The 24,112-nt window shown below is 45.3% G+C and overlaps 2 protein-coding genes across 4 annotated transcripts in view; both read left to right on the top strand.

The window, feature by feature from the left end:
• SPATA5 (spermatogenesis associated 5) overlaps positions 1–2,362 on the top strand; it is a 161,959-nt gene extending 159,597 nt beyond the window's left edge. The window contains 1 exon segment of the mRNA XM_053975256.1: positions 1,151–2,362. Within this exon segment, the coding sequence (XP_053831231.1) occupies positions 1,151–1,327 (177 nt within the window). The 3' untranslated portion in view covers positions 1,328–2,362.
• Positions 2,363–17,706: 15,344 nt separating this feature from the next.
• On the top strand, positions 17,707–24,011 carry SPRY1 (sprouty RTK signaling antagonist 1). Of its 3 annotated transcripts, XM_053976538.1 has the most exons (3): positions 17,721–17,782; positions 18,008–18,877; positions 21,571–24,011. In XM_053976538.1, exon 3 carries the CDS (start codon positions 21,626–21,628, stop codon positions 22,586–22,588), a length of 963 nt encoding a protein of 320 aa, XP_053832513.1. In that variant the 5' UTR covers positions 17,721–17,782; positions 18,008–18,877; positions 21,571–21,625; the 3' UTR covers positions 22,589–24,011. The 3 variants fall into 3 exon arrangements, with proteins under 3 accessions (XP_053832514.1, XP_053832513.1, XP_053832515.1); XM_053976539.1 differs by lacking the exon at positions 18,008–18,877 and having other exon boundaries at positions 17,707–17,782; XM_053976540.1 differs by lacking the exons at positions 17,721–17,782; positions 18,008–18,877 and adding an exon at positions 19,529–19,570.
• The last annotated feature ends 101 nt before the right edge of the window (positions 24,012–24,112 follow it).

The raw sequence follows: 24,112 nt of genomic DNA, 5'->3' as shown, positions 1-24,112 counted from the left end.
AAGGGATCTGGTGCAGATTTTTTTCTTTAAGTAGCTTAATATTCCTGTTTGAGATGGGGACACAGTCACGATGTCTGCTTAGAGAAAAACTTGCACAGAAAGATCAGGGCCCTTCTGTTAACTTTCTGGGTGATGTATTACTGATCTCCACAAGAAGCTGGTGCACTAAATCTCAGCTGCGCTTTCAGGTTTAGCTGTCTCTGAAGTCCTGAAAAGCATTAAAATGCGTAACAGCAGTGTTTAGCTTTGGTGCTCATTAGAGCAGCACAGAACTAATAGTAATATTGTTGTAACTTGACAAAGCCATCTAAATCCATGCATGTTTTCTTGTGAAAGCTTCCTAAACATGCTGCTAAATCCCCTAAAAAGCTACTAAACGGCTTTGGCAACCATTAGCAGAGCATAAGCGAGGGAACTCCTTTCAGTAAGTGAACAAACAGAGAAAATATGCTGAATAGCCGGATAAATGTGTTTCAGTTGGCTCTTTCATTTACAGATATAAGGGAGCAGTCAATATCAATCACTGTTTTCCCTGTTGCACTGGAAATCACAATATCTCTTTTCATTCCACAAGCTCCTTTCACCACAGTAATGTGTCTTTAGAGTGACACTGGCATCAGTCTGTTTCCGCTGTCTGAAGTCCAGAGAGCTTAAAAACACATTGCAGGGTATGAGACCTTAACCTTCCTCCCCTTCCACACACCCCTCTCCTCTGAGCCTCCTTTTGGAATTAATTGTTTTTATTTCTTTCCCAGTGCAAGGCTGGGAAAGAAAAGTGCCTGCAGAGCCTGGGAATATCTGCTCTTGCACTTTGGGGATGGAAAAATGTATTGCCGGCGATTTGAATTTATCAGGTGTTGTAGGGAGTTTAACACAAGGCAATATGATTAGCAAGTTAATTTGCAGCATGCTGTAATGTGAAATGTGGTTTGAAGTTTTAGCTACATCCTGTTTTTTGGATGTCCTAATCGCCCACAACTTCATTTATTTAAAAAAAATTTAAAAGTTGGAAAAACTCTACTTGTGATTATTTGGCATTTGGAGTGATTTGATGTTCTTGGGTTCTTTTTCTTCAAGTAATGTAAAAAAAAAAAAAATAGTAATAATAATAATAATGCTGTATGGTTGGTTTTTTGTTTTTTCTTTGCAGATAACAGCAGTCTGCAGGGAAGCAGCCCTTCTAGCTCTTCAGGAAGACATCCATGCCAAATCTATCACGGGCCGGCACTTCCGGAGCGCGCTGATGGTCGTGAGCCCAAGGATTCCCGACTCGTTAATCCAGTTTTATGCAGATTACCAGCAGCAAAGTGGACTGCATGCGCTCTGAAAGGCAAATTAATACATACCCCATTCACTGTGTGAATGCCAGATTTCCTTTGTGAAGCTGTCAGAAGCCAAAGAGTTTTGTACTGTGAGCGAGTGGAGTGCCTGGAGTTAACTGAATGCAGAATTGCTGTAATAAAAGTCCCTGTGGAAGTTTTGCGTGTCATAGACATTGTCCTAAACTTTAGATTTTACCATTTCAGTGGTATAACTTGTCTTTTAGAGGTAGTCAGATTTCTGGTTTAAGTCAGTTTATCTCAGTTGTATATCCATGTATCAAAAAATCCCCAAAAGATCAAATTCTGAATTTTGGTGGATTCTTGGCCCTAAAGAGAGAAGCAACAAATGCTGTTATTGCCTTGATTTGTTCCTGCCTCAACCACAGTTTGATGCCAGGGACCATCCCAGTGAGTGGCCTCATTACAAAAAGTGCTTAAAATTATTGTGAATTTTTTGATTTATGATTTCCAGCAAAGCTGCCAGACAGGGTTTCTGAGATAAAGCCAAGGCATCCTGATTGATTACAGCCAAACATTTATCTTTGGTCTTCACCAGCTCCTTTTTAGACATGCTGGCAGATAGGCACCTTAAAAAACTGTCCAGCCCTTCACCAACCTGAACCCACTGCCAGGTGTCAGAAAAAGTTTCTTGTTGTTGATGTTTGTTTCCATCAAAATGAATAGGAATGTTGATAAAATAGATTATTTAAAGCTGGCTGCTTAAGATCCATAATGAACCCTAATTAATGGATGATAAAACCTCCTTGCAAAAACTGTTATAAATGACCACAAAATACTTCAGGGACAGATAAATTCTCCTCAGGTTGTTTCTTTGTTATATCATCTGTTGAAATGATGACAGGTCCTTGTGGGCTCTCTGCTGTTGCACTCAGGATGAAATGCAGTTAAGCAAACTAATATTCAGCTTCTTTCCTCACTACAGAAAGGCTGAGCTTTTCTAGTCCAGACATAAAGAGTTGAGGGAAAGGTAAACCAAAACCAACAGAAACTTCAATAAAAAGGTAATTTCTTCACCTTGATTATGGTTTTTCTTTCTTTACTTAGTTCCACACTGTACACATTTTGTAGGTTTTAAACAGAAATCTACTATTTTTAAATGATAGCTTTTTTTATTACTCTCATTCTAACCTATTGTTGCTGTAATTAGCATTTAATTTTATTATTGCTGTAAAGGATTAGAGGATGAAGAAGAGGGGGTCCTTTACTTAGTTCAGCTGATGTGTATGAGGTTTTTTCTTATTTTCATTGTTTGACTCTTTAATATTCCAATAGACAGAGGGAATTATGAAAATTATAAACTGGAAGAGTTGCCTTGGTGATCAAGACTGCATCTGAAACTACTTTATTCTTCTTTTCTAAATTCTGCATACTCCAGCTCGGAGCTCAGGATGTGAACCATTCATCACAACCATTAAATTTTTAAGGTTTCCAGAAATTAAATGCCATACCTTTTTCCCCTGGCACTTCACTCCAGTGTCTACCCCTGAAGGGAGGAAAGAGAGACTGCAGTTTTCACTGCCAATAATGAATTCTGTTTGTGATTTTGTAGCCTAAAAATAACACTATGTGCTGCTCCAGATGAGTGTTAAAACTAGATGGCCATTCCTTAGGAAGTGCTCAGGTTTATTGGGAACATGTACCAAGGAGTGAATGTGAACTGAGAAACTACAAGAGAGGCAGGTAGTAGCTGGCTGCCCTGTCCCTTTGTAGAACCCTGCTGCCATCAGAGGGAAATTTTGCACATCGAATTTTAGGACACTTGAAGAGAATGCTGGCCCATGTCTGCTGTTTGTGCCTTGGGAAAAATCCCATCCCTACATTTATCCTTGTACCTGTATGGTGCCACATTTATCCACAGGGCACCAAATCTCTGGATAAACACCCATATGCCTGAAGTGATTTTAAATGTAGGAAGCTCCCCTTTTTATCCTTGGGTTTGTGGAATTTGATTTTTTTAAAAAGGTAAGATATTATTTTAAAAAATAAGTAATGACAAATTTGTGAAGTCCCCAGGAGGTGTCTGTTGCTCCTAGAAAATTCTGTTTGGAAAACTTTGCCAGTGTGATGATTCCCTGTCTCTTTCCTAAAGAAAGATCACTGCTACTGTGGATGAGGAAATTGAAACCCTGGTATCAGAATTCTGGAAAATGACCAAAAATTTGGTTTTGCTCAAAACACAGGGGCAGTATAGGCCTTTAATAATCGAGCTTGCTGAGAGCTGTTGCACCCTGAGCGTCTTGTTGGAACTTACTAACGAGGGCACTGTAGGACAGAGCACTCCAGGAGCATCTCCTGTCATTTATAGGAGCAAGTTTTGATTCAGAGCTGCCTCCTCACAACATGCTTTGCTGAACACCTCGTGCCTTGGCACCCACTCAAATCTCTTGCAGTGTGAGCCCATAAAAGCCTGAACACCTCTGTGTTGCAGAGCAACTCAAAGATAGAGGCACTCTCTCTTCTGCTGGGTTTTGTTGTGTTTCCATGATATTTAATTTCAATAAAAGGATTGAGGCTCAGTGAATTTCAACAGAAAAGGCATCTGAGAAGACTATCTCTGTCCCATCCTCTCTTTAACTGCTTAGACTTCCTAGACTTACTTCTTTAAGTTTTTTAGAAACACAGTCTTCTGCCTGCTCTTATCTTTTGCAGCTGGTTTTTGGCCCAAACACTGCTTGAGTCGCAGAATTGTTAACATTAAATCAACTTTTCAACTTTTCAGGCACACTTTGTTTAAATACAAAATCTACCTTTTATCCTCCAATAAGAACCCCTTGCAAAATGGTATAAAATGTCTTTTGACAGTTTGGCCAGAAATGACCAGGAGAATACTTATGATAAAAACACAGAATTGTCTTCACTTAACTTGAAAAAAAGTTCAGTCCTGTGTTCTACCTAATTCATAAAACAGATTTTCACTGCAAGTATGACATACAGTTCTTAATCCTAGAAGAAAGAATGAGGTTTATTGTGGATAATTTTCCTGCAGCCTCTAAATGAGAACAGAACATAAGCTTTACCAAGCTCAGGTGTAAGGGCAAACATCAGAGACAGAATAAAGATCATTTATGTCAAAGCTGGGTATTCAAAATTGAATTTCAACTTGTCAACCCTTTAAAAATTATGTCCTTAAAGCTGATTTTTGTGGATTCTGTATCCTGGCTCTTTCCTTTCAGCTTCTTTACTCATTTTGAATGTCAAAGTGTGGTGACTCTCCTCTGGAAGCTGGACACATGCCAAACAATGCTCCAGGAATTGAGCATCCATGGAAGGCTGGGAGTGATGTTTCCTGCTGAAGCAGGAGTCTGATTCTGCCGATGGGGTGTGGAGAGGGGAAAAGTGGAAGTCAAATGTGGTGTTTTGCCCTGTAGTGCCCAGGAAGATGAAGTTCAGTGATGAACACAGGTTGGTGGGCAGGAGAACTGTCTCCGCCTATTGCAGTCAGGGCTGTGAGGAGCCTGACCCTGAAGGGTTTTGGTTGCTTCTGGCAGAGAAAGCAGCTGATGTATGGGTGAAACAGAACTGCCAGCACTAGAAATGCTGGTGTCCAGGGGTGATGGTATCCTAGTATGTAGTGAGAGAATTTGGGAGGAATTGGACCTCAAAGATGAAGAGTCACCTGCTGGAAGGTGTCATAACCTTGGTGAAAGGCCCTGAAAGAATTAGTAAAAAGCAGGTGCAAAGAACTTGCCTTGCTTCCTGTGATCCCAAAGTTGGCATAAAACCGACTGTGCTTCCATTCACACTCCTGAGCCATTGGATACTCCTGTGCTGATGCAGTCTGGGGCATAGGAAGTGGTTTGCAGTGGGAGCAGAGTTAGATTTGGAAAATCAGTTTTACATTGGGACCTCTTTGTTTTTAATATTGTTGCTGCAGTTGTAGTGAATTCCAGTAATTTTTATCTCCTAGGAACCCCAAAATCTTTTGCTGATGGGTTTTTTTTCCTTGCATGGAAGACAATACCACAGATGACATTAATGTGTGCAGTTCGATAAGGAGCTTTTCCAAGGTATTAGGTGCAAGAGGCAGAATTGCTGCTGTGGCTGGTCATTTGCCCATTTGGCAGGCCAGCATCAGGAAGACAAATATTTCAGCTGAAACCTCCTCCTGATCTTGGAGTTTGTGTCTGCTCCTCCTGCAAGTGTACCTCCTCTGCTGGAAACTTCACTGAGCATTTTCACCAGGCCTTTATGTATTCTGTGTTAAACATTTAAAATGGTGTCATTCTTCCATGCAGACTTAAATCCAACAGCTCCAGAGCCCTTACAGAGAAGGAGATGTGTGTTTTCTCTGTTAACTGGCCTGCCAAGGACAGGAGGGATGAGGGGGGAGAGCCCCTCTCTGTGTTTGCGTGGCTGGACTCCAGCAAGAACACAGGTGTTGTAAGAGAAGGCAATGGCAACCAGATGACATTCCTTCCCCTTGGACTAGCGTGAAGCCATTGCTCAAAATGATTGTGGGCCCAGCAGTTGGACTGGCTGATCTTAATGGTTCATTTCCAACCTAAATGATTCTGTGATACCCTTCCAACAAAATTGGAGGCTAGTGTGTTGTCTGCATGTGCCTGTGTGAAATCCATGACATTAAAGCTTGGATTCCTCTGACTAAAAGATTAGGGGAGTGGAATCACACTTGGAAACCACTGGGAAGATACTAGAAGGTAGTCCAGACAGTGATTTATCCCAGCTGAGAAGTGAATTACCTTTCTGGAGGTGGTGATGGGGCAGCTGATGTCAGGAGAGACCTTCAGCATTTACCTAGAGAAAGTGCTTTGAGGTAGATGGAAGGAATTGAGGGCAGCAACCCTCGATACATTGAGAAAAATATTTTATCCACTTGTGCAAATATATCCTGTTTGCCTAAATGGTTCTGGAAATGCTGCTGGACTCTTCCTCTCATACCTGTGTGTGTGTGGCATTAACCACGCACCCCGGGGATTTTTTTATCTCTTTTGCTAACACAGAGGAGTTTTCACATCCCTGTTTGGTAAAATAGCTCTGCCATCAGCCAAGTGTGGAAAGGGCTTTGATAACGTTCAAGGTGAAACACTTGTCAGCTCTCACTTTATCCAGGAATGGATTATCTGGGCTGTGGAATAATGAGGTCATGTCTTTCCTCCACTGCTGGCAAGAGCTTGGGATTTCACACAGGGGGAGCTGCTTACACCAAGCCTGCTCTACTTAATGCCTTTAAAGCTACCCTGCTTTCCTGTCAGCGAGTTCTCTCCAAACTGAGGGTGTGAAACGTGCTCATGCAGTCTCCTTTGCAGGGCCTGTGAAGGGGCTCCTGGTGCTTGGATTGCTGTCCTGTCCCAGATTTGGGTGGCTGGGATGTGGGACCTCAGGACGTCAGAAGCAGAGTGACATGTGCTGCACCTAAAATACAGGAATGTGGAGCAGGATTTGTGGGTGGGTGGACCAAAGCCATGCAGCTCTTTCCAGGTGTCCCATCAGCAGCTTGCAGTCTGAATCTGCAGCTTTAATGCAGAGCTGTGGCAGTGAGAGTGGCCATGGACATGAGAGATCCCTAAAGCACACAAGTTGTGGGTGTTAAAGCCTATGGGTGCTTAAGTAGATTAGCACACAAACAAATCCTTTAATATTCTGGAATGCTTCCTCACCACCTAAGTAGGGATTATTCCACCAAGCCTTCTGCCTAGTGAAAAATCTGCTTTCAGATATCTGTGCTCTTTAATGATTTGTACTCTTAGGTTAAAAAAAAAGGAAAAAGGAAAATCTGAAAGCATATCGAAAGTGTGTGGATTTCAAGAAAAGCACAAAAATGGTAAAAAGAGCTGTTAAAATTATTCAAGACCCTGTGAAAACTGAGGTTGCTGCAGTGCAGGCAGTAGCATATGTAGGATTCTACACCACAAAGGTTGCTATAATTTTATCCTTAAAATTTCTTTTATGGAACTCACCACTTTATGTACAAACATGTGACACAACTCGCCCATCACTTTATTCTTAGCACTGTGAAAATCTTGGTTAAATTGTTAGCTTTCTATCTGAAACACACAGAAACAACCAGTTACCTTGGTCTGATTCTACTTCCAGGCTTTCATCATCTGTGATTTTGGTAAAAAGCTGCTTTTGTTAATGTGTAATGCCTCATAGTAACCGGTTACACTTTTACTACAAAGGGGTGTTTTATTTTCCCGAGGGATGAATAGTAATCAAGGATCAGCTGGTAGTGCCAAGTGCCCTGATAACACAATTGGCTGCATACAGCTTTGTTAGGCCCCTTCCTGCACTGGCTGTCTGGGGAGACTTTAAGAGAAGATGCTGGGAGAGCTGTTCTTTACCTACTTGGCTGTTGGGGAGCTGAATTTTGGGATCACTTTATCTGCTGAGTGAAGAGGTAAGAGCTGGTTTTGGAGCACATGAAGCCCTTACTGATTAAGGACAGCCAGGGCAGGGTGGGAGAGGGGATAGATGGAGAAAATGCTTGAAAATAAACATGTGAATTAGAAAAGTTACCCTGGAATTCATCACTGACTGATTTTTGTGGAAATGCATGGGCGTTGATGGAGTTGGAAGGAGACAGAAAGTGGGAATACTGATTCTAATCAGAGTAGGGGCTTATTTGTGTTATTTTGATGCTGATTTAGGTGAGCTGAAGGAGGGCTGCAGTCACCCTAGCCTGTGGTAGGAAGTGTCTCACTGCTAAGCACGAAGTGGAGTCTGGCTTTGATCTCATTAACCCCATCAGCACTGGAGCAGCAGGTGTGTTTCTGGAACTTGACTCTTTCAGACACTTGAGGTGCACAGAAGGTGGCAGAGATTACTTCAGAACCAAAAAACGTAAGACACAGATCTTCCTCTTCCGATTTTTTCAGAAATTTAGGGTCTAGTAATGGTATCAAGAGAGAGGAGGGGAATTCTGCCCCTTTTCTCAATGAGAAGAGGAGAAGTTGGGGGAATAAAAGTTTGAAGAGAAGTGGGGATTTCTAAACTCCACAAGGAAAACAGTGAGATGGAGAAGAAGGAAAACCCACAGCAATAATAACAGGAAGAGCATCTTGGAGACAGCTTTGCACAAAGGTGGGCTTTATATCCTGCAGTCAGTTCCATTAGGATGTGACTTAGCCCAATTTTTTGAGAATACTCAATATCCTTAATAAGTGCCCTATGATTTTAAGCTGGATTTATCCTGCTGGATTGTCTTGGGAGGAAGGGTCACAGCCACAGAAGTTGAGCCCAAGCTGTGCAGACTAATGTGAGACTTCTGATTTAAAAATAGGATACAGAAGCAAATTTCTGTGTTAGCTCTAAAATTCCATTGTTCCATCAATTAAGGACCGCCCCCCCCCTCATGACTTTGATAGTAGAGTGTGTGTGGAAGGAAAATAATGGTGGTTGTGACTTGCTGAGCCCCTCCAGTTGTAACACACATGTCCTGTCTTAAGTGAGGGCTGGAAACAAAACTCACATCATAACCTCAGGTTTTTAAACTCTGCAGAACATAATGAACTATTTTGAAAGGGTGGTTGGAGGGTTAAGCTAGGAAGGACAAACTGGTAGTGTAATAACATCTATATTAAAAATAAAAAAAAAAAACAACCAACCAACACAGATGTAATGTATTATATAATCTCTGTTAAACTTGCTCTGGGAAACCCTCCAAGAGCCAGTGTCAGTCTCCATTTTGTACAAGTCTGTACATAACCTTTGTAAGAATTTGTGTGAAGTTGGGTGGGGAAACAGAGAAACACACAGTAAGAACAGAATGTAGACTGGCCAAAGCCTTTCTGCAACAGTGCATTTGGAACAGGGACACAGGGAGGTTTGCTTCTTCCTGGGCCTTTCCAACCAAGCCACCCCTTCAGCACAGGAGCTGTCAGCCTCTCTTAGTTGCTTACAGATACAGCAATTAATTTAATCACTGCTAATAAGTAGTGTATATAATAAGATATGGGCTGTTTGTTTTCCAGAAGCTTGGTCACTGCCTTGGTCTCAGCATAGGTGGTGTTCACTTACCTCCCAGCAGAGAATAACTTGGAACAAAGTGCTTTCAAGCACGGTGTTTGGATACAGGGGGAAAGCTGCTGAAGACAGAGGAACTATAGTGATAAATCCCCTTATGAAATGTGAAAGAAGCTTTTTACACTTTTCTGACAAAACATCAGTCTGACTGTATCGATCTACTCCTGCTGAGCTCTTGTCAGCTTCTGTCCTTTCCACTTTCCTCCTTCCCTGGAACTGCTGTGCTAGTCAGCTCTTCTTGTGACACCTTTGGAAGTCATCTCTCTTAACAGAGGTGTTGTTGTGCTGCTTCATTCCCATTCCCTGCCAGGAAGGATTGTTTTCCTCTACACAATTCTGCAGAGCAGCTGCTGGCACTGAAAATACTGATGATGTGGAGGTGATTTGGAACATGGCAAGTTTCCTCAAACAAACAAGTAATGCAGTTACATTCATGGGCTTTGGCTGAGCTATCCTGTCATGAAATACACTGAGAAAATATTTTTTTCAGTCTTTTTAAATTTTAGTCTGAAACCTAAGTTTAAAACAGAGCTGATGGACCAGCTGTCTCCTGTCTAGGCTACCTTTAACAGCAACAGTAGGGCTGGTTTAGCTGTTCCTCAAGGAGCAGACAGGGAATAATTCTACATTTACTACATCTCTCACACTAACTTTGAATCTTTATAAACACAAGCTAGGATATATATTGGTATCCTAATACCCAGCATGTGGAAAGAGGGATGTGATTTAGAAAATGCATGCCTTGGAAGTTCTCAGCATCTCATCTTGGTTTTCCTGACATGATCCTTCCTTTCAACTTCTCTTTTCTTTGCCCAGAGAGGTCTGACAGTAGGAATTGTCCCTTCCTGCCTTAGAAAGAACTCTGAGCAAATCATTCTTTCTGTGTCTTCCTAAGAAGTGCTGAGCATTTTTATTTTATAGCAATTGGCACCCTGGAAAATTTAAGTCTGCAGGAGCTAATGAATTTACAAGAGTGTTTGTAATTGACTCAAAGCTGTTGTTTTTTCATGTGGCAAGTTTTAAAAAAAACAGCAGATGGTTTTGAAAGGTAATTCTTGACATCAGTCCAGCTCCAAAAATGTTGTTTTCCATTTGCTTCCCATGTTTCACACTATTTGTGTGTGATGAAATACGAGTCGTGCTACTGCTGAGCTGCTGTGCACTTTCTTGTAGGTTTGTGGTGAGAGATCTTTTCCATGTCTTTTCAACCATAGAAGAGTAAAAGAAAGGTGTGGTGTTGGTTTGTTTGTTTTTCCCCCTGTACAATACCTGCAGCAAAGACTCAAAGAATATGGCAAAATATATTGAATACTGATCTTAGGTGCAAAAAGGTTTAAGTTTTCTGAAAATGGGCCATTTGGAGGAGAATTAGAAAAGTCATGTTGGTTTGCTATGAGAACAGAGTGGTGTGTAAGTTCTAACAAATTTATGTTTAGGTTTTGATAACTGCCTTCTGCAGAGCTGAAATCCAGCCAGGTGGTGACAGCTATTTCACTACTCTGAGAGGTATGGACATAAATAATAGCTGAGCAGTTGACCTCAATATCTGCTGGAGCTGAAGATGACCTTTCTTGAATACTCTGACGTCTCTGTCTGGCCTTCCATGTAGAAAAGACTAGAACCCTCTAGGGAATTGTTGTCAGGGATTTTTTTTTTCTTTTGTTTAATAAACAGGGAATTGCTACAAATGCTGAGTTCAGCCAGGCAATGATGTCCACAGGTCTAAGCTAATATAAAATGTGTGCTTTCTGTTTTTCAACTGGGCACACTTGTTATTCTTATCTTTATTCAGATGCTTCTTTTAGGCTGGATTATACTGCTAAAAATCTATGGAAAGATTGCTGTAGGCAATTCCCTTGGGAATGCTTTGGTATTACAGTGTTGCTCCAAGAAATGTCACCTTGCAGCAGAATCACTGCAGTGTTTTGGAAGGCTTACTGGGCAGGCTAATTTAGGAGGAAATTCTATTTTCTGCATAAATTTCAAAACTAATGAACTTGGAAGGCAATAGAGACAGATCCTTACTAGGCTTTGAGATACTTTAAACAGGGTATGTTTCAGTAATAGATGTGGTCTTTGTAGATAGGAATTCTCTGGCTTCTCAGGTAGTTTAATTAATCAGGGAAAGAAACAAGAATCACAGAAGTGGGTTCAAAATAAAGAGTCATGGAGGGAATCTAAAAAAGGGACAACCTCCCAACACACACAAACACAGAGTTTCTGGTGTCACAACCTCCCTGTGTTAAGTGTGTGTCTGTACATGGCCTCCTGGGTGGGAGCCAGCAGGAGAGGCAGTGCAAGCTTTCTCCATGGCTTGTGTGGAACTAGAGCAGTCTGTCTTCCACCCTGATGGAAATGAGGGGGGTTTTCATCAGCAATGTGACAGTATGTGCAGGGGCATGTGTGTTTTCTGTTCTTCACTGTCAAGGGTTTTCCCAGTCCTTTTTGGTGGGAGAAATCTAACCTTTTCAACCCAAAGGCTCTTAAGGGATAATATTTTTCACACTATGTCCAAAATACCAAAGTTTCCTGACTTCCTCAATCTCAAAGGGAACCAAGGTTAACTTTGATTTCCCCAGGAATAGAATCTGGCCCTTGACACTGAATATTCCTTGGCAGGTTGTTGTTATTACGGAGCAAAATTCCAAGATGTGCCTGACAAGCTCTTCTAGAGTACAACAAACCACATCAAACATGCAGGGGGTGTCTTGGCACTTCATACTTGAACTGCCAAGTGCAGAATCTGTCAGAGAAGAAAGATCCAGAAAATAGGGAAAGGATGAAAAAATAGAGGTTAATAGCAAATTATATTTTATCACTCTCTCGTTGGGATGTGGGAAAGTGACATCACTGTAGTCTTGTAGATTTGTGGCAAGAGATTTATCTTTTCAGCAATAGAAGAGTAGAAGAAAGGTGTGGGGCTCTTTATCTGTTTTTTTTTCCCTGAGAAGTTAAAATCTGTAAATATTGAAGTGGGTGATGCTGTGGCCAGAAATCTGTGTGGCTCCTGTGACATGTTCCTTTTCCTGTAACCAGTTTCTGGTGGGAAAGCAGTGACAGCTTCTGAGCTATCTGAGAACTGCCTCTCTAGATACACACTTTCTTAGCACCATTTGGTACCACACAAGAGTATGAAGGCTCAGAAGGAAGATGTTGCCATAAAAAAAATAGCCCGTTGCAAACTTCTCTTCAAGAGATCCATGGAAGAACTTCCTCCCTGTTAAAATCTGACTGAAATGCCTTTCAGTGATAAAGCAGAACCAAGAACATGACACAGACGTGAAGCTACTGCTACCTCACAGAAGCTGCTGCAGCCATTGAGGGAACCTTAACTTTGGTTGTTGACACACTGTTCTCGAGAGCAACAAGAGAAATTGTGTTCATTAGGCCAACCCCATCATTCTTGCTAAAAGCAGGCTCAGGTTTCCATGTATATTTTCAAATCAAATTAGAAACGCTGCTCCTGAGACCTCCTTCAGCTGACAGTGACGGATTGCACAACCTGATAAACAGGAGGCATTCCTGGAGCTGTGCTAACACCCGAGTCACCACAAGTGCTTAGATAATAAAAACATGCACAGAGCCACGTATTTAAATCAGCAGAGAGCTTCTCCTCTTCCCCCAGTAAAGCAGCCCACTCCTGGGGAGTGGCCACTTCTCCAGCAGAAATGGGAAGGGTTTGTGTCTGTGCAAGGAATTGTGTCTCAGTGGAATGGAAAAAGCAGTTTGCTCAGCACTAGGACAGGAGACAAGGACTTGCAGATAATTTATGGTAGATGAGAATAAGTTATTATTGGTATTCGGTAATAATGACAGTTTTCCTTTTTTCACAAAGCTATTTATGCAGGCAGATGAAGTCATATTAGCTAAAATAGTTAACAGTTAATACAAAGTAAGGAAAATATGGTCAGTAGCTTAGAATATCTTGTGCACATGCAAGCAACCCATGTAGCAGCTACACATGAAGGCTAGAGAGGCAGTTCTCCAAGGAAGATTAAAGTTGATCAGAAAACAGTAACTATGCGTACCTGAAGGAGAGGTGTAGAGGTACCAGTTGCCTGTATGTCAAAGGAGTGGTGGAAAATTAAGAGACTTGCTGTGGTCTATCCTTAGGAGAGTGAAGTTTTGCCTGTGGTTTACCCAAGGAAAATACTGGTTTCTTTGATACAATGCAGGAGATGGAGAAGGAAAAGTGTGTTCTCAGACTCTCAGCCTATTTTACAGACCTTGGCATTTTCTTCCTGTTTAATTTGGGCACAGACTAACCCCCTCTCTCTGCAGCGTTTCCCTGAGATGCTTTGATTCCACATTCAAATGTTCATGAGGCAGGTTCACATCGAGGTTCGTCCCTTTGTTCTTAGAGGTTTGCCTGGCTGCTGCCTTTTACTGTCTCCTCTGCCTCTAAGAAAAACTGATGTTATCTCCTGAAGTGAAAACTACAGGTTCTATTTGTAACTGAGGATTTCCTGTGTGCCTTTCCCTAGCCTTGCAGTGACGGCAAGAGACAGCGGCGCACGGGCTGCATGTCTTCAGAGAGCTTTGAGAACAGCTCCTGCACAGCAGCTGAAGAAATCCCCAGCCACCCGTGCCTTTGATCTCAGATAAAGGTCAACCTGTCTGGTAGAAAGTGTGATGGGAAATGTTACCACATCAGCCTTTGCTTTCTCTTCCTTACCCTGAAGTGATTCATTGTATGTGTCAGGGTATGCCTTCACCATGGCACCCATGGTGTTTGGTTCTTGGGAGCAGCTTTATTCATCTCATGCACCAGCTTAAGCCTGGGCCAGCAAGATTTCATGAGAGTTGCTGAGAAACTTGTTATTACAGCAGTGTTCCATAGCTTTTTTGGTTTGTTGGAGAGTTTTTAAATCATGGAATCATTTAGGTTGGGAAAAAAACTTTAAGGTCATTGAGTCCAGCCGTCAACCCAGCGTTGCCAAGTCACTAGTAGACCAGTCCCTAAGTGCCACATCTACACATCTTTTAAATCCATCCAGGGTTGGTGACTCAGTCAGCTCCCTGGGCAGCCTGTTCCAGTGCCTTCAGTGAAGAAATTTTTCCTGATCCCCAATCTAAATCTCCACTGGTGCAACTTGAGGCCATTTCCTCTTCCCTTGTAGTATATATAGGCCTAGTGGTGTGTTAAAAAATTAGTTATGCTGGTCTTGTCCCAGCAAGCACTGAGAGTTTCTGAGACTGTTCAAGCACTGACAGCTACAAAGTTCCACCTGACACAAAAAGTTGCTGACACACAAAGCTTTGGGGAGCTGCAGGTTCCACTCGGTTCTCCTGACACCACCTCTGCAAGATCATCACTGGTGAGGGAAGTACCTGACCTACACATGCTACAGGTAGGACTGGCACAACAATTTGGTTCATAATTTTGTTATAAATGCTAATGGAGGGGGGTGTTTAGTTCGTTACCTTTGAATTCTTCTGTAACCTTAGAAATGTTGTTGCAGCTGTGAAGATTGGTTATGAAGTGACAGGTAACATGCATAAAGGGAAACACTTCCCCTGCTGAGTCTCCTCAAAGCCATGTTGGCTTTGTGACTGGGGCTGAGTGTGTGTCTTCCTTCTGGACTAGGATTTGTGCCTTAGCAAGGGCTAAGAAATGCTGCTTAGGGAGAAACAGAATAATATTCCCATGTAGGATGCACCATGGAAATAGTTGTTATTGATAGTGGGAGGATCACAGTTTATCCAGTGCATCTTTACAAAGGTCAGTTAAGTCACCTAGAGATAAAAGTTGCTTCTAGGTGTGGATTAAGAAGAAAAACAAAAAGCTAAGAATGGATTGTGCTTTTGTTCTGTCCAGTGCACCTTCTGCCACTCAGGCTGCCATAAGGGAGAAGCAGCATCTCACTGCAGAAGGTGGGGATTATTTCTAGTGCCTGATTGTCAAAGTGAAAGAGGAAACAGGGATTGGATCACTGCTCTTGGCCATCATTCAGTCCCTTGAACCCCATTCTGGCAGGTCTTTCTGAGGCACAGAAGGCTGGTCTCTATTGACTTGGTGTCAGCTGAGCCACCTCTAGATGATGGTTTAGAGATAGAAAATAACTTGGTTGCATCAGATTCCTGCCTCTGCATCAATCCTCAAATTAAGGCCATGCTAGTATGTAGCCATAGGTGCCAGTTCATTCTCCAGAATGTAGCTCTCCTTTTTCTAATCAGAACTTCTCACTGCTATAATTTCCAGGAATAATCCAGTGAGATGGACTTCTGTGAGGTGCAGAAATGTTTACTTGAGCCCGTGGAGAGCCTTTGGATATCGCTGGAGGGTTTTCCCTTCTTTCAGTGAAGTATTAATTCAGGTGCCAGGTGATAGTGAACACCTGCCAGTACTCTTGGTTATTTGACTGACCCATTTAAGCCTGGTATTATGTTTCTAAAATCAAGCTCTTACACTTGGCATAGGTTTTTTAAGGTGGTACTGGCTTTAGAGATGTGAAAGGAGAGGCATTTTTATGGTCGTGTCCTAGGAAAAATGTATATGGACTTCTGTGAGAACAGACCCCTGCTACCTCCAAAGGCTCCAAGATGAACTTGCACCACTAAGATTACTCTGCAGGATTAATGTTTTTTTTTTTTTTTCAATTTTCTTAGTCATTTTGGTTCTTCAGTTGGATTTTTTGTTCTCATCATATATAGGCTTTTTTAACTCTTTATAGGTTCCAAAGTTTTCAGATGGATTGCACTGAAAATTATTTTGTACTTTGTGCTCGAGGTGTGCCTGAGAATGCTTTTGGTGAGCAACTGCATTTTCTAAATCCATATTAATGGATAAATCAAATATTGATTTGGAATACTTTTATTCCATACCAAGGATTTTGATGCTCTTGTTTGTCCTTTGAGCCTCTGTCATTGGAGAATGGTATTCATGGTTTGTCTGTATCTGCAATCTGTTAATTACAAACTCAGAAGTATTGGGAGTCACACTACCACTAGTACTATATTCTAGTATTCAGTATAGAACCTCTAATACATGCAAATTTTATTTCATAGAGAAATAGGTGCTTCGGGTAAAGGTTGTGCTTAGTGATGAAAATTTCAAAAATGCAGTTTAAGTGATTTCTTTCCAAGCTTATTGAAGTTTAATGAAAAACAACTCTGCTACCTCCATGAGTGTGAGCTGGGTGTGCAGACTGTCACCAAGTACCACCTTTGCGCTACAATCCTATTTGTAGAGATTGTTTGCTTTTTGCATGTATGTTCCTGCTAAGCAGTTCCACATATCCTTAGCACATACTTCTTTTCTTTGGGGCAAAAGGTGGGAGAATGGGTTTTTTTGTGAAAGGGATTGTTAGTATGGTTCAGATAGACTTAAGGCTGAGTGGTGTTTAGCCAAGTACTGGACGTCTCAACTATTCCAATACTTTACTTGTTGTTACAAAAAAAATTCTCAGAATTTGGATGTGCTGCATATCACTTTCCCATGTTCTTTTGGTGGCCTGTTAAAATACTTCACTCACTGAGAAAAACCAAACCAAACCCCCAAAAATCTTATGTCAAAGGTAATACCTGGTCATAAAACTACTGACTTGGAAAGCAACCCTGTATCTCTTTGGCACCATGGCAGGGATGCAGTGGTGAGCTTTGGATGGGACCTTGCCAAGGCAGGGCTGGAAAGGTGGGAGACAGCCGGGTCGATAACCCGTATCATCTCTGGAGCTGCAGTGTCAGCCGTAAAACGATGGGAGGAGCCTCTTCCTATCTCATGGCAGGATGACAAGAGGGAATGCACTTCTCGGGTCCTTAGCTGCCTCTGCAATAATCTGAAAGAAGCAGAAAATACCTTGTGAATATAAACGAAGGGCTGTTCCACCTGGCTTGAAGGGCGCTGACGGTAAAACAGAGACAGGAATCTCTCTGTAATGCTGTCAGAGGAGCGTGGCAGAACTTCAGCCCTTCAGCAGAGCCCCGTGCCCGGCGGTGCCGTGGCAGCTCCATGAGCTCTGCCCGCCCGGCCGAGCGCAGGCGGGGGCAGCGTGTGCGAGCCGGGCAGCTCCGAGCTCCGCCGGGCCGAGCCCCCGGGGCGCTCCCTCTGCCGGCGGGGCTCGGGGCCGGGAGGAGCCGCGGCTGCGGGACAGCGCGGAGCCGGGGCCGGAGAGGGGCAGGTCCTCCCTCCTTCCCTCCTTCATTCCCTCCCTCCTTCCTTCCCTCCTTCATTCCCTCCCTCCTTCCTTCCCTGGCGGCCCGCGGGAGCGGCGGTGCCCGCGCGGGAGCGGCTCCCGGCGGGAGGGCGGGGAATCCACGCCGGGATTTCGGAGGCACACTGACATCAGGGGGGCGCGGCCGGCGGCGGGCGGGGGCTGCGCGCTGAAAGGCGGCGAGGCGCGGCCCGAGTCACTCCGGAACGGCGGCGGGGCAGCGCGGAGCGGCTGCCGGCACTGCCCGGGCTGGATCCGCGCCGCCAATGTGCCGCGGGAGGCGGGCGCTCACCCCGGCCCTAGGTAAGCCCGGGCGGCGCTCGCCGCGCCGCACACTCACCTCCCGCCAGGTCAGGTGCGGGCGGGCGGCCGGGGCTCCCCGCGCCGCGCCGGGGGCGGCCGCGCTGCGAGGCGTGCGGGAGGTGCGGGCGAGCCGCGCTCGCTACTCCGCGGGGCACCGGGCGGGAGAACCGGGGCTCGGCTCCCCGTGCCGGCAGCACTGAGCTGGGCGCGATTCGCTGCTCACAGAGAAACTCCGGGTCGGTACTCGCCCGTCCCACCCGACGCGGGGTCTCTGGCGCGTCGGAGCTTTGCGCGACCCTCTCGAGCCTGCGGAGACCTCTCCCCGCCGCGTCCTGCCCCTGCCCCGAGCCTGTCACTCGGCCCCCGGCAGCGACAGCCAGCACATGGCTGTGTGCGGGGAGCTCGCAGGGCCATTGCATTGCGCTGCCTCTGGCTTCGTTCGCAGTTCGCTGAGCTCTGCCTGGAGAGCCAGAGCCGCTTCTTGATCGCTTTTAAAAAGAAAATAAAAAATCAAAACGAAAAAGAAAATACACAGCCAAATCTTTCGCACCCGAGGTTGTGGTTGCACTTTGCCAGACGGGACTTGCGGCAAGGACCATGCGGTGAAGCCGAGCGCCAGAGCGGGACCGCAGCCCCGCACTCTGCGATCGCAAAGGGAAATAAACAGCCGGAGCAGGAGCCGCGCACCCGCCGCCTCTTCCCAGAGACCTGCATCGCAACAGCCCCGCTGCTTGCCGCAGCCTGCAGCCGCCTGAGGCTCGATCCAGATACTCCGCTTTGCAGGAAGGGCTGGATTTTTGCTCCCCGTCGCCTCCGGACCGAGAGTACTGCGGCCGAAGGAGAGCGCCGCTTCCACGGGCGATTGGGGCTGCTGCATGCTGATCCCCAGGAGAGGGGAGCTGCGGTGGGCAGGAGAGCGGGGCTTTTCTCCACTGGCCCAAGTAGGACGTGGAGATCGGCGAGCGAGGGCTGCGCAGGGACGAGGAGCGCAGCCCGCTGGCCTTCCCCGTCCCGGGGGCTGGGAGAGCGAGTAGCCGAGGCCCCGCCGCCCCCCGCCCGCTGGATTTGCCGTTCCCGGTGGCTCCCTGCACATCCGTAAGTTGGGACCCGCCGTTCACTCACTTACGGGGCCGGCGCTGCCGCAGCGAGCAGGTGCCGCGGGGCGCTGCGGTGCCCGCCCGGTGAGGGGCGGCCCCGACCACCCTCCCACCGTCCCCCTCCCGGAATGGAGGCACCGGGCTGCTGCGGGAAGGCTTCCTGGGGACCGTGGCCGGCTGCGAACGAGCAGAACGTCAAAAATACCCTCCAAACGCTCCTCGCAGATGGGGGCCGGAGGGGCTGAGGCGAGGGGTGCCGAGCCGCAGCGCGGGGAAACAGCGGGGCTGAGCGGCCGCTCGGCTGCCGCCTTAAGCGCCAGGTAGTCTGCCCACCCGAGGCAGCGCCAGGCTAAGATCTGCCTTCCTCTGAGGAAGAGAGAGAGAAGGAGGGAAAGGAAGGGGGAAAAAAGCCTATGTTTTCATTCATAACTTTTTTTTTCTTCCCCTTTTCCCCTCCTCTTCCTTCCTCTCCGTCAGCGCCGTGATCCGCTCCGCTCCGCTCGGGGCGCAGAGGGCGCCGCGCCGCCGCCGCCCGCTCGGGGCTGCGGGGCGGAGCAGGGCGGGACGGGGGGGCTGGCGGCGTGTCCGAGCGGGTGTGGAGAAGGGGAGGGAAGCGGGATCCCACCCCCGACGTGCGGGGAGGGAGTGCAGCCCCTGGTGCAGAACCGTGAGGGCTCTCGCCGCCTGCATCGTACGTTATTTTATTATTTTGTTTTACTAATTTTTATTTTATTGTCCGGGGGGGGAAGCAGTTTACGAGCGATCTGCGTGGGGGTGGAGGTGGCTGGTTCAACTCTCGCCCCGGTCTGCAGCTGGGCTTGTCAGTCTGCGCCGCGTTGATGTTGCGCTTTCCCCCCAAAGATGGCACTGGATGTCTTTCGCATTTTCTTAGGATATTGTTTTTCATCCCCTAGGGAGCCCAGCTCCTGGAGGGTACAGCTGTAAATCTTTCCCTTTTCGCATTCATTCACCCTTGGTCTGTTGTGGATTTGTATTCAGTGCTCATGAAGGCTGCTTTTTGTGTGGAGTAGGAGGAAATTCTTTACTGGAGGGTGGTGAGGCACTGACACAGGAAAAGACCGAATGCCCCATCCTTGGAAGTGTCCAAGGCCAGGTCGGATGGAGCTCTGAGCCACCTGGTCTAGTGGAAGGTGTCCCTGCCCATGGCCAGGAGCTTTGGGACTGCAGAGTCTTTTAGGTCCCTACTAGCCAAGCTATTCTGTGATTCTGTTCTATGAATTAGAAGCAAGAGTGTTTGGTTTTTCTGTTTAATCTGGTGACTACAAAGGCCACACAGGTGATGTTAGATGTAAAATAAAATCTTTGACTACTGGATGAGGACAAAGATTTTGTGTCATGGCACAAGCTGTCACTTTCTGCCCATGGTGGCTACCTGCTAGAAGAAACATTTCCTCTTCTTTTTCTTTCGGTGCCTTTTTCTCTCTGGAGTGGGGAACAACTCCATGCTGGCTGTGGTCTGGGTACACAAGACACTTTCATAGCATTATTGGATGAGTTTTTGAAATGCTTGATAGCACTTATCTTTCTCTGCTTTCAGGTAAACACTTATGGCATCCCGAGGGGGAGTGAAAAGGGACTTTTCCTTTGGCTGTCAGTAAAGAACAGCAGTTTGTTGTCTTGGTTCCCTCCGTAAATGTGGCACTTGGATACTCAGTTACAATTTTGTGTAGATGCAGAACTGTCACTGCAGTTTTTTCAGTGTTGCAACCTTTGTGTCTCTAGCTAAGCAGGATGGAAATGTGTAACATCTCTACTATTCTCCTACTACTTAAAAGACAGACAAGTAGATGTTCTGTTTATTTGAGAAGCTTTTAGTCTGTCTTGTGAAAATGGATTTGTTCTCTGTTTGTGTTTTGAGGTTGTTGTTGAGGGGTTTTTATCTGCTCTTAACATTCTCATGAAAGCTCAGGTACTTTTTGTTTGACATCTAGTTCATCTAAGCCTTTTCTACCCCATTTTTATTTCACACTCTGGCCTGTGGTCAGGAAATATTTGAAAACAGGTTGTTTTCACCCTTGCTTTAATTTTATAAAGGAGCATATTAGATGTGTAGGCTGAGTTACTTTCTCACAGAAAATGTCTTGGCCACTTGACAGCACTTAGTTCAGGACTCTGTAATGCACATACGTCACTTTAAGAGGGAGACTTTCCAAATGCACTAGGAAGCAAATCTGTGGAGTTTTCTGATGCTGCAGATTCAGGCAGAAGAGTGAGAACTGGGTTCGTTCCTCACTCTGCCATACAAAACATGAACGTAGTGGTGTTCTTGGCTGTTTCTAGCTCAGTGTCAGGGGCATTCGGAATTGCTGTTGCTAGAGACAGATGTTGAGTTCAGTAGCAAGTGAGAGGTACTTCCCATGGCTTGCCAAGAAAGCATACAAGTTAATACTAGATTTTTTTTTTTTTTAATGGCATGGGGTCTCCTTTGCATTCCTCATCTATGATGCCATACCCAGACTTTCCCCATTACTGGACTTTGGCCAGATCCTCAGCGCTGCTGTAATCCCTTGCTGAAAGTGATCAGGTGGCTGGGGCAGTTTGGGCTTTGCCAGATCATTTCTGTTTTCAGAAAGTATCCGGTGCTTTATCCCTCCGCTGCCCTTGATCTCATGTGTGTATATGTACACACGCAGTGTTTATTTACACCTTTTGTCTCCTTCCTTATTTCAGGATTTCAGATGCATGCCAGGTTCCCGCTGAATGCCAGCAGCAGAGATCACTACAGATGGAGCCCCAAAGTCAGCATGGCAGCGGTGGCTCACTGGTGGTGATTCAGCAGCCCTCCCTGGACAGCCGGCAGCGCTTGGACTATGACAGGGACAGCCAGCCCACGACCATCTTGTCACTGGACCAGATCAAGGCCATCAGGGGCAGCAACGAATACACTGAGGGGCCGTCAGTGGTGAAAAAGTCAGGTCCACGGACGGCGCCGAGGCAGGAGAAGCATGAGAGAACTCACGAGATTATACCGATTAATGTGAATAATAACTACGAGCACAGGCCCAGCCACGCAGGGCACGTGGCACATCAACATAACACCAGGGCTCCCATCCTGAGCCGATCGACCAGCACGGGCAGCGCGGCCAGCTCCGGCAGCAACAGCAGCGCCTCCTCGGAGCAAGGGCTGCTGGGGCGCTCGCCGCCCTCCCGGCTGGGCTCTGGCCACAGATCCGACCGGACAATCCGGGCGCAGCCCAAGCAGTCGGCGCTGATTGTGGACGATCTGAAGGGGCCTTTGAAAGAGGACTTGACGCAGCACAAGTTCATCTGCGAACAGTGTGGGAAGTGCAAGTGCGGGGAGTGCACGGCGCCGCGGGCCCTGCCCTCCTGCCTGGCCTGCAACCGGCAGTGCCTGTGCTCGGCCGAGAGCATGGTGGAGTACGGCACCTGCATGTGCCTGGTCAAAGGGATCTTCTACCACTGTTCCAACGACGATGAAGGGGACTCGTACGCGGATAATCCCTGCTCCTGCTCCCAGTCACACTGCTGTTCTAGGTACCTGTGCATGGGAGCCATGTCCTTGTTCCTGCCTTGCTTGCTCTGCTACCCTCCGGCCAAAGGATGCCTAAAACTCTGCCGGGGGTGCTACGACCGCGTCAATCGTCCGGGGTGCCGGTGCAAGAACTCCAACACGGTCTATTGTAAACTGGACAGCTGCCCCTCCCGGGGTCAGGGCAAACCCTCATGATTTTGGGAGGGAGTTTTACTTCCTCCAACTTCAGTTTTTCAGGTTGTAGCTGATTTTTTTTTTCCCCCTCCCCCCATCTTTTCTTCTTCCTCCCCTCCTCTCCCATTTTGGGAGGACTATTGCTTTCCTTTCCTTTCTGTCTGCCCAACTTCAGACACATGAGTTCTTCCCCTTGCATCTTTGCTCTCCTCCTCCCACTGACTTGGCTGAGTGTGGAGCGTTTCACACAGTCGCTGCTGCTCTTTGGTAAGTGTGGACCTGGGATCTGCACCTGCCACTCGTTTGGGCAGGGTCTTTGAGTTTGTAACTGAACCACTCCTGAAAGAGACAGTGAAGGCTCACTGGGCTCTTGAAGCTTCTTGCTCTGTGAATATCTTCCCAAAGATAGTGTTGGGTTTTTTGTTTGGTTTTGTTTTTGTTTTTTTTTTTTTTTTTTTTTTTTTTTTTTTTTTGTTTTTTTTTTTGTTTTTTTGTTTTTTTTTTTTCTCAGCAAGTTATGGTTTTTTCTCCTTAACCTCCTGAGTGCCAAGGGAGAATAACTTTCCTGAGTGAGCTGGATTGTGAAATAACTTTTTGTGTGTGTTCTTTCTGGAGAGGGATGTAAAATAAAGGCTTCACCAAATGAAAGGCCTGACTCTTCTATAAGCAGCCTGCTTCTTTTTGCATCTTTTTTTTTTCCCCCCTTTCTTTTTCTCTTAACTTTTGGAACATTCTCAGACCTGAGAATTGCCCTGCCTCTTTTTTCTCATTTTATTTTATTTTATTTTATTTTATTTTATTTTATTTTATTTTATTTTATTTTATTTTATTTTATTTTATTTTATTTTATTTTCAGTGTAACTTCAGTTTTTGCTACACTATGTAGATCTTCACATTGGAGACATTGTGGCTGCAACATACTAATTTGTTTCTTTTTGCTGTCTTTGAAGGATATTGCTTACTGCACCCTCCTAATCCAGTTTTTATAGTCTGTCAGTATCAGTTGATATTAAAGTTGGTGGTGTTCATATATCCAAACAGCCTTCAGGTGTCATTGAGTCACCTAAATGTTCTTGAATCCTTCAAGTCTCTTGTGATCCTTTGGCTTAGTGAGTTTAGCTCTGCTCTGTACTTTATAATTTTATTCTGTCCCTGTTTTATTGCCTTAGCCACAGATTGTGGTCCTTTTTTGTATATTTTATGTATAAAACACAAAGTTGAATCCCAACTATTTTTAAGACAAAAGTCTGTTAAAACTTTTTTTATTGTAAAGAATATTTATTATGTGAATCTCTATTATTTTATGATATTTATTGCAAAAGACTTTGAAAATGTACTCATGTCTGAATATAACAAAATATCAATACTTAACGAAATAAGGATGACACGAAGAAAGTACATATGTTAACTATAATGCAGAAAATATATTAATTAATGAAAACGCCTCTGGAGTTCTTTTGTTACAGCGACAGGTTGTGAGCTACATGTGTATATTGCTGGGCTGTTCCTCCTTCAGGCCTGTCAGACGGCAAATAACCTCCTATT

Source organism: Vidua macroura, chromosome 4, assembly GCF_024509145.1.
Source record: "Vidua macroura isolate BioBank_ID:100142 chromosome 4, ASM2450914v1, whole genome shotgun sequence".
Lineage (NCBI taxonomy): Eukaryota > Metazoa > Chordata > Aves > Passeriformes > Viduidae > Vidua > Vidua macroura.
Note: the sequence above shows the minus strand (reverse complement) of the source record. Positions and strands in the feature narration are given on the sequence as shown.

Coding starts and splice junctions, on each gene's coding strand:
- SPRY1 (XM_053976539.1), top strand. CDS start 21,626: ATGGAGCCCCAAAGTCAGCATGGCAGCGGTGGCTCACTGGTGGTGATT.